This window comes from Astatotilapia calliptera, chromosome 14, assembly GCF_964374335.1.
Source record: "Astatotilapia calliptera chromosome 14, fAstCal68.1, whole genome shotgun sequence".
NCBI lineage: Eukaryota > Metazoa > Chordata > Actinopteri > Cichliformes > Cichlidae > Astatotilapia > Astatotilapia calliptera.
This window is the reverse complement of record NC_137435.1, coordinates 8,543,512-8,560,345: the sequence shown is the minus strand read 5'-3', so window position 1 is coordinate 8,560,345 and position 16,834 is coordinate 8,543,512. Positions and strand designations below refer to the sequence as shown.

Below are 16,834 nucleotides of genomic sequence, written 5' to 3'. Positions count from 1 at the left end.
AAGCACAAATAATATTTTTTACATAAAAAATATTAAGCATGGTCTTTTTATTGAGTAAAATGATCCATTAATCAGAATCATCTAAGTCTTTGGTTATAGTATCTGGTGGGACCCCGTTTGCAACTGAATGTAACTGTGGATCAGCACGAGCTTAAAGGAATTTTAGCCTGTCTCTTGTACAGAGCAGCTTCATCTTATATGTTAGTAGGTTTCCTCACATGAACTGCTTGCTTCATGTCCTTCCATAACACTTCTGTTTGGTTAAGGTCAGGACTTTGAGTTGGCTGCTCCAGAACATTAACTTTATTCCTCTTTAAGCATTCCTTGGGAGACTGAATTGCATGGGTCGGTGTCTTGCTGCGTGACCCACTTTCTCTTGAGATTTGATTCACAGTGGTGCAATCCAGATCTTACTGTTTCGTCAATGATGTCCAGTCATCCTAGCCCAGACTGTGATTCTACTACAACTGGATTTTCCTGTCTTCAGACACTTCTCGAAGTTCAAATTTGGTCATATTCATCAGCAAACTATTGTTCCAACAGTCCTCTGGTTGTCCCATGTGATCCTTAATAAGTAGAGAATGGCAGCAATGTTCTCCTTGCTCCCATGCACACAATTTCTGTTTACTGTTCTCCTCCTAGCCAATGTGAAAGAGGCCTTTAGTTTAATAGAGCAGGATTTCTCAGTGTTTTGGCGACTGGGCACCAAGTTAAGGATCCAGCATTTGGTTGAGGGCTGGATGGGAAAAATGCACATCTCAAACCAAATAACAAAGCTGACATTTCTTAGTATTTAGTATTTATTTATTTATTGTCATTGTCAAGAACAATGAAATTGCGTTTGGGGCTTCCATACAACCCCAAAAAAAGAAGAAAATAATAAATACCCCTTAAAACCCAAGTGTACATATTTAACCCAGTGTGACTCCAATGCAATAAGACAATCCTTAGCAATAATGTTCGTAGAAATTCAGACAAAGACCTGAGAAACATGACAAAATACAACAATGCAACCCATTCAATATTATTGTACTGTGAGATATGATATCAGATATGATAGTTATCTATTTAAGAAAGAGGGGGTGGGTGGGGGGGGGGGCAGGAGGGGGAAGAGAATAAAGATATGATGCACCAATGCAGACCAGTTCATTGCTATTAAGAAGTTGGATATGGTTATTGTCCGTGAGAGGGGGGCAGAGAGTTCAGGAGCCTCACAGCCTGTGGATACAGGCTGTTGGCCTGTGGATACAGGCTGTTGGCCAGTCTGGATGTTCTGGCCTGTATAGACCTGTACCTTCTCCCTGAGGGCAGCAGATGGAAAAGGTGGCGCGCAGGGTGATGTTGGTCCCGCAGGATACTGTGCACCCTCCTCAGACAGCGAGTGGGGAAGATATTACTGATCTCTGGCAGACTTGTTCCAATAATTCTGCCAGCTTCTTTCACCACCCGCTGGAGTGCTTGCTGATCGGCCTTGGTGCAGCTGGGGAACCACACTAGAAATCCATACGTCAGAACGCTGCTGATGGCACAGTTGTAGAAGTTCAACATCAGAGATCTGGGAATGTGTGCGCTCCGCAGTCTCCTCAGGTAGTAGAGGCGCTGTTGGGCCTTCCGTACAACTGAGGTGATATGGTTGCCCCAGGACAGGTCCTCGGTCACAGTTACCCCCAAGAATTTAAAACTGCTCACCCTCTCCACCGCCTCACTGCCAATGAAGAGAGGCAGATGGTTGTTATGACCCCTCTTCCGGAAATCTACAATGATCTCCTTGGTCTTTTTGGTGTTTAAGACCAAGTTATTGTCGTGGCACCATGACTCTAGCTGTTGCACCTCTGTCCTATAGTTTGTCTCATCATTGTTGGATATAAGTCCGAGCACTGTAGTGTCATCTGCAAACTTAACAATGAGATTGGACGCGCAGGAGGAAATACAGTCATGGGTGAAGAGAGTGTATAGCAGAGGGCTCAGAACACACCCCTGAGGGGCACCGGTGTTGACCACAAGGGTGGAAGAGGTGTTCTTACCCACTCTGACACTCTGTCTACGGTTAGTGAGGAAGTCCACAATCCAGTTGCACAGAGAGGAGTTAAGTCCCAGTTGGTGGAGTTTGGGACGGAGTTTGTATGGCCGGATGGTATTAAAAGCCGAGCTGTAGTCTACAAAGAGGAGCCGTGCATAGGTGTTCCTGTGTTCCAAGTGCTTCAGTAATGTGTGCAGCACTGTGGCGATCGCATCCTCGGTTGACCGGTTCTCCCTGTATGCAAACTGGTGCGAGTCCAGGGATGGTGGAAAAGCAGCTCTGATGTGTTTAATGACCAGTCTCTCCAGGCATTTGGCGGGAATGGGGGTGAGTGCCACAGGTCTGAAATCGTTCAGACATGTGACATTTGACTGTTTTGGGATGGGAACGATGGTTGCTGCTTTGAAACAGGATGGTACCAGTGAACAGGACAACGAGGTGTTATATATAGAGGTGAAGACATCCGCCAGGTCCGCAGCACAGTCTTTTAGCACCCGGCCCAGCACTCCATCCGGCCCGGCCGCCTTCCTGGTGTTAATGCTCCGGAACACACGCCTCAGCTCATGAGTGCTCAGGACCGGAGCAGGGTCGGTTGAGGGGAGAGGGGACAGGACAGGGTCGGTGTTCTCCCTGTCAAAACGGGCATAAAAGAGATTTAGATCCTCAGCCAAAACAGCTAAAACAGGTGTTAGAAGGAGGGCTTTCATACAACTTCAAGTAATGTAATTGCTGTCATATCAAAGGATCATGGTTTATGTAGGAAATGTAACTCTTGTTACATCTTATTCCATATATTGGAATATGAAATAAGTTTAGTAACCACCTATGTCTGTAATACTGAGCTTTTGTAATCTCTGTGTGAATTTAACTGCTATTCAGTGAAATAGATGAGAAACCTGCCCTCTGAGACACTTTGGATTCCTTTGTGAACTCTCAGAGTGATCTTTGATATAGTTGAACACTCTGGGAAAGGAAATGGCGATCTTGAATCCCATCCATTTGTATTTGTCTGTCTGTGGATTCAATGATTTTTCTCAGGTCCTCAGAAGTCACCTTTTTTGTCACTGAACACTTTCCAAAATGTGTTATGAATCAGACTTTAATAGATCCCTGTTCTTTAAATAAATCTGAGTGCCAACTTACACTCATTGTCATCCCATTGATTGAATACCTGACTTTCACCTTCAAATTAAGTCCTTATACCTGAGATTCACACATTTGCTGCTCACGCATATGTAAAGTTTTATCATTGTCCTCAATAAGAACAATGTATTATTTCTTTAATTTACTTAAATTTCTTCGACTGCTATCAGTACTTGTGTGAAAATGTAATTATGTTAAAGGTTATACTTATGAAATATATTAAAAAGACTATAAAGGGTTTGCAAGCTTCTAACGACCACTATATGCACATTTTTAGATGCACATAAAGATACAGGCAACTGTGATAAACTTGAAAAATATTTGAGTTCAAATTCTTTGTCACATAAAAGTATACGATCCAGCGAATATCATATTGTAGCTTTGCAATTATCAAATCCCTACATCAAGCAATGTTGTGGGGACTTGTTCAAAAAGGTGTGTATACAGTAAATCTCTGGCAGGCCAATTGTAACACAAACACCGATAAACATTTATGAAAAAATGAAACCAAAAACATAAACAATCAAGGAAAGAGGCACACATCACTTTTATGCAGCAATTACCATAGGAGTGTGACTGTTGTTTAGGCTTGTCATGTGATATGAGATTCATCAAGATCTAAGTGGCTTGCCATCTCCACTATGCAATTTCCTGTGTGAAATACTTTAAGGGCCAAGATATCTAGTTTGTGTACACAATGCACTGTTGAAGCTGCAAGTCAGCACAGCTAAGTCATTATTTCAGATTGTCTCAGGAGTACAGAATCAAAGCTATGGGAAATATCACTGTCGGTCACAGTAACAGTCACACTGCACTGTGTAGCTACAGTGAAGTCCATTAATTTTAGGACAAGGACACAATTTTTGCAATTATGCCTCTGTGACTATCACAAAGGATTTTTAAATGAAGCAATCAAGATGTGATTTACAGTCAAGGGGTTTTACAATATTATTGCATTCACCATTAATTTTACTTTTAGTGCTTACTCAAAAATAAATAGACATTTTAAAAATTTGAGTGAATGTGGACAAATTAAAATGATCTTTTGAATATTAGTCTTTAAAATCTATTTGAAACAAACATTACTGAAGGCAATGCAAAATTGGAACTTTTCAGTTGATAAACAAGCAGCAGAAACTGCAAGAAATACCGCATGAGGCATTTTAAGGTAGGAAAATGCATTTTGTGTTTCCAGTGGGTTTTAAACTTCAGTCATTTATTGGCTACAAAGAGTATGCAGCTGATATGTTAAAACAATTTCAACATTTAAAATGACCTTGTCTAATATAATGGGATGCATTATATATGTCCACTTATTTAATTACAAATTTTAAATTGCTGTAAAGCCTATAAAATAAAGGAAATATTTTTCTCAAGTGCCTTGAATTAAAGCTGCAAGTCTTCTAAGTGGCACCTTGATTGCTTCATTTTACTTCTGGCAGTGCACAAAAGCAAAATAGCAAAAATTGCCCCAGTGGACCTGAATGCACCTGGGTGACCTGCGATTTTCTACTTCTACATTCAGATAGGACTGAGATTATTTCATTTGTCCCTAAAATTCTTAGAAACATGGTATCTAACCTGATCCTTACTCTGGATGGGATTACCTTGGCTTCCAGTTCTGCTGTGAGGAACCTTGGAGGCATTTTTGACAAGGATATGTCCTGCAATGTGTGCACTAAATAAATATGGAAGACTGCATTATTTCATCTGCACAGTATCGCTGATATTAGAATCATCCCATCTCATAGTGATGCTGAATTTGTTACTTCTCAACTCGGTTTATGTAATTTCTTCTAATCAGGCTGTTCTAAGAGCTGGGAGAAATGCCTTCAGTTGATCCAAAAATGCTACAGCGAGAGTACTGACGGAGACTGGAAAAAAGATCACATTTCTCGCATATTAGCTTATCTACATTAGCTCCCTGTTGAATTCAGAATTGAATTTAAAATCCTCCTTCTCACATGTAAAGCCCTGAATTATCAGGCTGCATTATGTCCTAAAGACCCCAGCATCATGTTATCCCACTACGGCACTTTGCTCTCAGACTGCAGGCTTTCTTATGGTTGCTAGAGCTTTAAAAGTAGAATGGGAGGGATATCTTTCAGCTATTAGACTCCTCTCCTGTGGGCCAACTCCCGCTTTGGCTTCACCCCTTCCTTTTTGATAAAGCTTATAGGAAGGGCTGGATCAGGTGACAGTGAACCATCTCTTAGTTATGCTGTTCTAGGCTCAGGCTGCATAGGGAACTTGTTGGGACTTGTGATACACAGTTCACTTCTGATGTGTTTATGTTCCACTAATGCATGTCCCTAACTTTTATCTGCTTTCATAGTTTGTGTTTCATCCTTGCCTAGCTAAGCTCGCCTTTTTTCTTTTCTCTTTCCTCTCACATCTAACCGATCAACGCACATGGCTGCCCCTCACTGAGTCTCGTTCTGCCAGGGAGCTTTTCTTTCTCAATGTCGAAAAGCAATGTCGAAAAGCATTTGCTCATAGGGGATTGTCAGATTTTTGGATTTTTCTCTTCTACAGTTTAAAACACCTTGAGGAAACAACTTAGAATTAATGGTTTATAAATAAACTTGAAGTGATATCAACTGAAAGGAAAAGTGCTGAGACAGACTTGTGACCTGTCCAGTGTGCACCTTGCCTCTTGCCCTATGATAGCTGGGATAGGCTCCAGCCCCCGACTGACCCTGAAATGAATAAGCAGAAGTAAAAAGATGGATGAAAGGAATACATTACGGTAAGGTGATCACACTTAAGTGATGTGTTTTGTATCCTACTGGGGGAACCCAGCACACGCTGAAGAGATTACATCTCACAGCTGGCTTGGGAATGCCTTGGTGTAACCTCGGAAGAGCCGATGGAGATGGCTGGGGAGAAAGAGGTGTTAGTGTCTGCTTAAACAGCTGCCCCCATAACCTGGACCAAGATAAAAGGCATTAAATGGATGGATGGATGGTAAAGGAGACAGTTCAAGAGATCAAAGTTCTTCAGATCTGCAAATTTATTGGGCACTTTCCTTTCTCTGGAGCCTCTGCGACTCTAACATCAGTGTCACAAAACTGCAGACACAAAGGCTGGGACGATGGTGGCATTTATTTCCCTCCACTTACTTTCCTCATAGAGTTTTATTCTTCTGTGGCATTAATGCTTTCCACATTAAATAAATGGCAGGTAGACTCTAACTAAATGGCAAAGATTACTGGTGAGATGGCTGTGTACTTTTATCTCTAATGCGACGCTTACAAGCTGAATCATGATCAGACTTTTAACCTTAAAATCAATCAGTGTTGCTTTTGAAGACTCTCATACCCTCAGACAAGATTTCTGGAATCTCCTGGTTCTCATCATGAAGCTTAACACTCATATTGACTTTTCACTGATACATTCAAATCCCACGTTTGATGCAATGAGCTGTCAATCGAAACTCCAAAAATCTGGCCTTAATTTGAATAATTCTGCCTATTCAGTAAGAAACAAGAATATTGTTGGCATTTTTAATGTTTATTCCTTCAAAGCAGTGCCTAATGCTTTTTTATTATGATTCAGAGAAGTTATACAACAGATGCCTTCTGTATGTATATACACTAGACTTCAAAAAAGCTTCCACTATGCTGTTTTTGGCCCTACCTCACCCCTACACTGTTTTCCTCTTCACTATAGCCACTATAGCAATGATAAAATACCTTTGAAGATTCACATTATGCACCTCTTGTTGATGAAGAGCAAATAGCTTGGAAGATTACTGCAGTAACCATTATGCCTTGTTCTTGAAGCCTTTTTTGGCAACTCTTTGTGAAAATAATTTTTACTTTACACTTCATTCACTCATGATTTACTAGTATTTTTCTTTTTTCCCATCATTTCAGACAATAACTCAATTCTGTAGGTCTATTGAACTGGTCATGCATATAATTGAATTAGTTTTTAACGTCATGGTTTTGTATTTTAACACAGGGATTTCATCATGTCTGTAGCTGGCACTCTTTCACAGGAGTCAGGCGAGTAGAAATAGTATTCTTTTAAATTGTGTGAGGCAGAAAACACCGAACAGAAGGTTTAGAAGTAAAAAATTTCCAAACTTTTGCTTATGAGTCTTTGCAATATTGAAACAGATGTACACCATAGCGGTGTCATACTACATTGTTCTGTATACACTATTCACTATTCACATGCAGTGTGACACATACTGTTTTCCTTAACATTAGTTTTACTGTGATATTATAAATGTGATGCAATAAGCGGTGAATTATAGTTACTAAAATATACTTAAATTATTTGGGTAGTCTTTTACTAGATTTTTGTAAGATAATCGATGGTATATTTCTGAATGCTTAAGTTTTCTGTAATGATGAAAGAGGTTAAATATGTGCGAAATATTAATTTATATCCTCTGCTTGAGGTTCAGCACTTCTTATTCTGGTAAATCTATCACAATGTCACAAGAGCTGCACAACTGATCTCCTTTTCACAGCATATCAGTTTGTCAATTCAGTGCGTGTTGCATTACCATTTTCAATTCAGCTAAAGTAAACTTGACAATCAAAGTAATTAAAAACACAATCAGTTGTGTTTTCAAATGTTATGTGGAAACTTGGCCTAGCTGCTCTTTGGGATTCTGGACCTGCTCTCCTGATGACCCCTCAAGGTGAACTCTTGTATGGCTCTTCATCCCATGAATACTAAATATGGCTGAATTAAACATTTTCTCTCTTCTCACTACTATTTAATCAATTGTCTTACTGAGCTGTCTGTCTGGAGTAATCCCTGAGGCCTACCATCAAGCTGACTGGCATCATAAAGACAACTGGTTTGCTACTCTGGAAGTATTTAAGCTTTAGATATCTCATTGGTCCTTCCACTCATTTTGTATGCGCTATTTAGCACCTACCACATTGTAAATCAAAACAAGCTATGTTACACACTTAAAATGTACTAGGCTGCCTCCCGACCAAGTCTCAGGTATTATTTATCTTTGCAAAATGCATTGATACAGATCCAGATTTGTAGCAGATGTCTTTTTCCATGATTACTCCCTTCCATTAAAGCACCGTCTAGTGGAAATATGAGAAACACAGTCATGTGAAAAAGATAGTATACCATCTTTCTATTCTAAAAACCTGGCCCTTATTAAGTTGTAAAATTATTCAAACACAACCTCAGATAAACAAAAAATACATGACATATTACATTGTCTCACCACTTATTTAACAAAAACTGCGATAAGATGCAGAAGCGATACTTGAATTAGTAGACCCATGGTTATCAGTAACTTAAAGTAGTTTTCTGCATGATTTTGTCAGTCTCTTACAAATTAGGCATCACTATAGTTGAGGAAATGTTTATTTAAAAGATTTATATTATTTATAAAGGTATTTTGACCCATTCTTTTTTACAGCATTACTTTAGTTCATTGTGTTTATTTTTGTGAAGCTCTCACCAGGTCATTTCATTAGGGTTGTGGTCTGTTACATAACCCGATTCTCACATTTTACTCTGGAATACTCTGATATACAGAAGAATTCATGATTGACTCAATGATTGCAAGGTGCCCAGGTCCTTTGGCTGCAAAACACACCCAAGTCAGTCGTATACTACTGTGGTTGATAGTTTGTATGAAGTGTTAATGCTAATATTCTGTGTATTGCTCTTTTCAAATGTGGAGCTGTGCATTATGGCCAAAATCTCTACTTTGGTCACAGTTCAGACGACCTTGCCCTACAAGTCTTGTTCAGATGGTAATTTGCAAACCAAAGTCATGTTCCCATGTCCCTCTTTCTCCAGCCAACTGTTCCAAACAAGCCATACTTACAGCCTTTTTCTAACCTTAGTATCATGAACTTTGACATGCTAATTGGGGCCTGTACAGTCTGAAATGTAGCTACTGGGGATTTATTGGGGATTGCAGTATCCTGTTTATTGCATTGTCTCACATTGGGATGAGCATCCAGTCTTGGGAAGACTGGCAACTGTCTTGAATGTTTTCTAGTTGTGAATTATTTTTTATTACTGTAGAATGATGGACCTTAAATAGTGTCGAAATGGTCTTATAACCCATCCCAGCAAAGTGCTAAAACTTCTGCTATTATAGAAGTGGTCACACTTGCTGATGATCAGTACTTAACCTCTTCATTCCTATGAAAACAGTAAAGTTATGCTTAACCTGGTAAAGACCAGATGATTTATTTATTTATTTATTTAACATCCCGATACATAAGAGTTTAAAAATTGTGCACTTTCTTTTTCATACGAATGTATTCCTTGTAGGAAACTTTCGAAAGTTTTATTGTGCTGGTGGATTTGACAACAAGGAGCAAATTGATAACCGTGATTTTGTGCATCCTAAAAAACAACCTAAAATTAAAAATGTAAAATTGATTGCTGGGTCATTAGTCAGAAAAAACTAATGGCATTCTGTACGGCTGCACAGCTTCTAAATAAACAATAGATACAGTACTTCAGTTAAAATAGTCTCCACTCTAAATCGCTATCTGTACAATTAAAGCTTTTCTGACTTAACCACCCAATTTCACACTCTCTGAAGATCATTCACAACTTAATGTGCTCCGCGTTCTGCCATCATTACAACATGGTTAATTAAAATCCCGACTTAAAAATAGAAAGCTAAGTGTAAAATAAAAATAAATCATCCAATCTGATGTCCTATTGTATTATTGCTTAAACCGAAAAAAGAACAACTGGGGAAGGGAGAGGAGGACCTTGAGGCTGATGCCAACATCTCATGTCCACCTACATCCAGACAGCTGGCAGTCTGCAGGTACCACAGTTTGTAAGAACTGCAGTATGTTATAGTGTATTGATTAACCCTTGTGTGGTGTTCGTATTTTTGTTACTCAGCCAGTGTTCATGGGTCTGGTGGACCCGCTAGAGTTTTGGCTTTCCAAATTAACACTATCAAACAATTTTATGTTAAATTACTCAACAGATGTTTACTTCATCCCAATTACAAGACATATGAACAGCAAACATGGTTAATTTTTTCCCTTTACCTTTGTTAGATCACATTTATGAATTAATGTGCTTCTCGTTTTTCTTTTATATAAAATGTTATAAATAAATCAGTTATAATCAAGTGGAGTGAGTGGAAAGACACAACACATTTACACGTGAAAAAATAATTAATTGTTTAATTTTTCTTTTGAAAAAAACTGAACACGGGTCTCACAGACCCGAACACCATACAAGGGTTAATATCATGTGTTTACTAGAAAAGGGTTGCAATTTGCACAAGAAATTTAGAATATGCAATATACAGATGAAAATTTATAATAGCCAATATGTTCTTTAATTAGGTAGTTGAAAAATATGAACATTTCTCATTTTTTCATTTATGAAACCCCACTTCTCTTGTATGGAGGACCATACTCTTGATGAAATTAAAGACTATGCATTGCTTTTGGATTTTCCTGCCCAAACAAATTGCTGAAAAATTAACAGTTATTTTCTTGTCATGGGAGTGATTTGAACAAATACAAGTACGTATGCAATGACAGAGGTGCAACCATTGTTTGAGCAACACAAGGTTATGAGAATGGTTCTGGATAGTTTATGTGTAGTTTTCAGAAAAGTTATTCACTGTTGCTTTTGATAAAATATTTATTTGCCTTCAGAAGCATATCGAATATTTATTTTGATTTATTTAGCAGTAGCCCCTTTTTTAAGAGACAATAAACTTAAAGCACATCATCTTTCCATGACAAATATTGTTCTTTATCCACCAATTAACTGGCTAATCACTCATTTAACCAACAGCGCAGCGCTTCCGTATTCAACATATTACTTGTATGAACATACATCATTTCCTGTGTCTTCATTAAATGTGCCTATTTGCTGGAAAGAGCAGATGTCCTTAATAAATGGAGATTAGAATCATAAAAAATCATCAAAACGATTGGAATAATTTACAAGGTGAAACGCTTCCCTTACAGTCACAGTTTTCTTTTTTTATTTTGAAGAAAAAAAAAAGAATATCTGTTTTAAACTAATTCAAGAATTTCCTCTAGCTGTCATTTTATTAGTGGAACGTCAGTCTCACGCTCCTAATATTCCAACTTTAATTAAGTCTCTGGTGAGTTTCTTGGAAGAATCTCAAGTGTTCAAATCCAAACAGATGGCAAGCTATTTATTGCATACCTTATGCCACAGGTACAGTACTACACCCCACCACCAAACACTCAACAACTCTCCTCTTTCAACCCTCTCCTACCCCCCGCCCCAAAAGACTAACCAGAACAAGGCTGGCTTGTGTATTCTCGGGTGCCTGCATGATTTAAATTTCACCTAAACAATTCAGAAAAGTTTGTTGTAATTAAACCAAACGCACACACTCACGCACACACACATGCACATGCAATATAGAATTAATCAACTGGCAGGCAGACAATCCCAGGGAAGGCTATTTAAAGATGCACCACAGAGAATGTGAGTCAGTGTGGATGAATGAGTTTAAAATACAGTGGGTAGCCCTGTTTCAGTCATCAATCCATGGACCTGCATGTGGCCTGATTCGCACAGCAGAGCTACTGCCTCACAAAGTGGAAGCCCTCATGCAGCAAACAAGGGAATTGTGTCTGACTGTACACATTCATCTAGACTAATGGCATGGTGATGCATCTGGGGGGATACACAAGCTCATGTTCTTTGTTCCAGATCATTTGACTCCTTCTAACTTCCACTCGGCCCTGTCACAACTAGAAGCGTGAGTGATCTGTTTAATCTCATCAAATATGATTAGGCATAACACATCTCAAGACAATATCCCATAGCTCTCCGATGCAGTACAGATACTCATGAGGTGTAAACGTTAAGTGAAATGGGGCTACAGGAAGCCTCAGCTGTGCTCAACCTGTACTCCCTTTATATTTACAAAAACAACACAAACCTGTTTATAGATATGTGAGAAAACCTTAAAATAATCTAGCTGTGGGTATTTTGACAAATCCATAATGTTCTAGGAGATTACCGGTAACTACAGTTTGTATCGTTGTGAGAATTTTCTGCAATGGGCCATTTTCCAAGGTAGCAGCAGTGCTGTAAACATGCTATTATGATTCTTCCCGATTCTCCATTAGAGTGAGCTGTCAATCAAAGACAAAATCCATTTGCACAAACAATGCAATCCCAGGCTTCTATGGCCAGTGATAACAGAGTTTCTATTCAAAGGACTGAAAATAAAAAGCAGAATATTGAAAAATATCCTGCTTTTCATCTTTTATACCAAACCTTTAGCTGCAGGGCAACAATTATAAGCTAACTCTTCCACACCGTTTGTCCTACAAAGCAATATGAGAGATGTCACAGTTAAAGTATCTGTAAGTACAGCACTGACTAAATGTTTGCATGAATCAGCAGGCTACTTTGCAGAATCACTAATACCTTTTAAATCTGTAATTAAAAACATGATCCAGAGGACAAACACTTCTCCATCACCTCTGTTAAGCATACTGCACCACACCCCATCTTTGAAATCCTTTTATCCTTTTGCTTCCTACGCAAATCGCCCTGTGAATTACACAAGGCAATTTACATGCTTGGATAGTGAAAACAAGTGAAAGAACTGTTATTTTTGCATAAAACGTTGTACTGTTAATCCAAGAGAAGGACCATTATTTGTGCTATGGTTGGAGGGATTTTTATGCCCCTTGTTTCAATGGTTCTGCCAGTTGTCACTAATCTACAGCAGAATTGTGTAATGAAAAGGAAAAAAACAACAACAAAAAAATATGTTGACAGCAGCGGGGCTCATGTTTTTGTAAAAACTTTACTTTTCTTCCAGAGCCTTGATAATAAAACTCGAAAAAAAAAAAGAGAAGCTTAACACTCATGAATAACACACAAATGCACAAATGAAACTTGTAATGACTATTAACTAAAGGAATAACTTTTGACATTTAAAATCAGTATGTAGGCCCAATGTGTTTAAGTGTTGTGTTTTTAAGATATCCGTTTGTCCCTGAAGAATTTTGTCAGACACTTCTGTTCTGCTATGATAAGCGCTTATTGTGAGCTGATATGGACCCTGCCTACAGGGTACAGTGGGGATCAGTTTCTTCAGTTTAGTAAGACTTACAAGGCCTCCTCAGAGGTCATGCTGTGATTGTTACATTGCCCAGGGTATGGGTCTCGCATTTCAAGGGTAAAGTGAAAATCCATTTCCCAACTCACAATTTACTATTACACATAAATGTTTGCCTTCTTGATATCCAGTTACTAAATGATGATGGATTTTTAGCATTATTTTCTGCCAGGCATTATTCAAGACAGTCTATCTCAATTTACATAGCTTAATGAAGCACTGAGCTTTTAATAATGTGAAGGGGTGCAATAGTGGGAGCTGATGTTTATTTGAACTGGCTGGGCTTTTGGTGGTAATGATTATGAAGTGAGCATTGGGAACCGTCTGTGTGCGAGGAGAGGGGGAGCCGGGCGTTGTGTGAAGCAGGCAGATGGTTGGTCGGACAGTGTGTTGATAATAGCAACATTAGTCTGCTGGGAAGCAACATTATGCTCAAGGTCAATGGAAGCTAAAGAATAGAGGATCGTAATGACTTGGGTCCTGTGTCCTGGAACGAGATCTCCCTTTAAGGATGCTGAGACATTTAATATGAGCTCAGTAATCTGTGCAAGGCTATCGTCTCGTCCTCACACTTCAAGAGTACATCTGTGTCACTGAAGCAGTGATAATGGACCATTAAAGGTGTCTTCTTGTATTTTTCTAAATTGCTACGGCACGCTGTCTGTTATATATTACTAAATGTAGGCTATGAAAATGAAAATTTGTTTCAGTGTAGATTTGGTAGGGTGCTGAATTTTTAATTCTCATCTGCAGATATACATTGAGCCATATTTAAATAAATAATATGGATATATGTAATAATATATGTTGCTTATATTCAGGGTATTTCAAAGGCATATCATTTGGTTTCATGTATATCATAGTAAATATTTATCCCACAGAAATGACTGTTTCCAGTAATTAAGTGAACATGAATGGCGGTAACGCACATCAATCAATCAGTTAATATATCTGTGATTTATACGACTCTTCTATGTTTCACAAAAGTAAACACAACATCTGCGGCACATGCTTTAACTCTACAATTGTCTCAACTGTAACAGCTTCTTAAAACTAGGAAAAAAAAGAATATTTATTTCGTTTTTCTCTGGCTACTGGCTTAAATAAAGTTTCATCTCAAGTATTAGAATTTTTCTTCACTTTTAAAGCAATCAACTGCATTTCAGCATCCTTGACCGAACCCAACCTACTTCTTGTCTAATTTGTTAAAACAAGGGCAACAGCAGCCTGCTGTGTGGGTGTCTGCGAGTAGCTTCCTGAAGCCACTTGAAGCATAACAAACTCAGGTCCACTGAGACACGGAGGAATTTGGGAAGACTTAAGTGTTCCTTTTGTCGCCCTGTATTAATGCACAAATCATGAGTTGAAGCTAAATGCCTCGGGCAATCTTCCCGAGGAGCTTCATGGACTTTTAATCTTTCTACAAGTCAGACACTTTGCATATATTATTAACACTAAAGGCAAGTAATACTTAACAGTTACTATAGTAGTATAGAATATCAATTATAGTGCAACTTAAGTCACAGCACTGCCTACCACATATGCTTCTCTCGCTCAGCGGCAGCTACGTGGACTGATTCACTGAGTGCAGGTAATAGCGCTCCAACTCATCACGGCAAGGCGCTGCAAGGTGCAAATTTAGTAACAACAAAAGGACATCTTTCAAGTTGTTCATTTTTTAATCCGCACTTCATCTCTCTTTTTTCGCATCTTTTTTTTTTTCATTTTACAGTGGCATAGTTGAAAAATGAATATTCAATACTGTGAAAAAAAGCAAACCTCACACATCCCCCATAAAAAGCAAATTAATTACAGCAATTTAAATCTGTACAAAATGAGTTATTTATAGCATCATACTGAACTAACAAAATAACATGTATGAGCATTGGCAATGTGGTTCAATGTCTTTGATACAGTGATTATATACAGTGAGGGGATGTTTGATTCACCAATGCCTAAACATGTCATTAGTACTGTTTGCAGCAAACTCAAAGGCCATAACGGTGATCCTTGTATTGTTCTTTTATGAGAACTTACAGAAATAAAAATGGAAAAGTTAATGTCAGACAACTACTTCATAATAACAGCAATAATATCAATCAATATAGTATCATATAAGAAAGTCAATCAGCCATAATAATAATAAATACATATATTTTTACCCAGATTTTTTTTTGTAACATTTTAAGCATTTCATTAGAATCCCTGTTTGAAGAAATCTTCAAAAATGTGAAAACGCTGTCCTCGAAGTGACTGGAACTCATATGACCTGAAATTAAAGGCTATAACCAGAGTTTTTCTTCCTTTTACTAAAATTGAATACTTACATATTATTTACATGCCTTCGGGCAAAACAAAATTGGAAAGAAATGGAAAAACATGAAAGATCTGTGAAGTACCGTTAAATGCTGTATATGCTAATATACAAACTGCAATGTGTCAGGGATCCCAAGATTCAACAATATTGGTCACTAATATTCACGTTAGCAAAGTATTTTACAGCAATATCCACACATTTAGCATAGTTGTTCAATAAAACTCAACATAAATAATGAACCGACACAAGGTTCCACTCATTCAGTTTGGATATTACAACAAATCGCCAACAAAAAGGAAACGTTTTTCATCCACAACAATAACTGCGATTGAACTGAAGTCTTCTTCACATGTCTGACACCATCTCTCCATCTAGACTCATATTGAATCCTGAGACAAAAAGCAGTTGATGTTTTTTCCCCTCTGTAATAGTCCTCAGACTTTGTGCTTTAATTTTCTAACTTGTTCTTTGTTGGTTATAAATCAACAGTGTAACAAAAAGGGAAAAAAAAAATCAGTGCAGGAATATACAGACAATGCTAAGAGGGCGATTATTTCATCTCGAGACAATCACTCAGATTGTGCTTCTGCTTTGTGTTTGTTAAAGTATCTGATCTGTTTTAAGATGCTCTAAACGTGTGCGGCATGTCTGAGGAGGGTTAGCTCCGGGAAACATCCAAGCCAATCATGTAATCCTTAAAAACTGATGTATTTAACATATTTTGCTCCTACAGAAAAACCTTTTCAAATGCTGAGAGTTGAGTTGGAGAACAAAATTACTGTTGTTACTTCTGAATTTTAAAAATCTGCAAAAGGTTGTATAACAGGTAACGTAAGAAAGAGTAGAGAAAAATACAGGCAATGAAAGAAATGCAGAAGAATGTACAGCATTTAGGCACAGAAAAACTGAAAAGGACATAATCCAATTGTACATGGATTATATTACAAAAGACAAAGGCTATTTTGTTAGTGAATGCTTTGAAAACAAGCATATCTAAGCATGATTGCTTTCTAAAAAAGACAGAACAATAAATTAAAAAAGACAATGCAGTGAGTCTGAGACAGCTTAAAATTGCACGTCTGCTGTCAAAGGTTGTCATGAAATGAAAGAAGTGAGGAAAAAGAAGTCTAAATAAAGTACTCTTTCTTTTCTTCTGCATGCACATGGTTTCCTTCAGCATTGATGATGGCTGTGTCAGCGTCAGGGGCGTCCTCTGCTCCTTTGGCCTCGTGTGTTAGATATGTCCCTG

At 38.1% G+C, this 16,834-nt stretch overlaps 1 protein-coding gene across 5 annotated transcripts in view; it reads right to left on the bottom strand.

Annotated features, from left to right (window-relative positions):
* Positions 1-14,928: 14,928 nt before the first annotated feature.
* Positions 14,929-16,834, bottom strand: part of cadm2b (cell adhesion molecule 2b) — a 154,289-nt gene continuing 152,383 nt past the window's right edge. For all 5 annotated transcript variants that reach the window (XM_026191246.2, XM_026191244.2, XM_026191245.2 and 2 more), the window contains one exon: positions 14,929-16,831. In XM_026191246.2, coding sequence (XP_026047031.2) covers positions 16,713-16,831 — 119 coding nt within the window. In that variant the 3' untranslated portion in view covers positions 14,929-16,712. The remainder of the gene's footprint in view (positions 16,832-16,834) is intronic.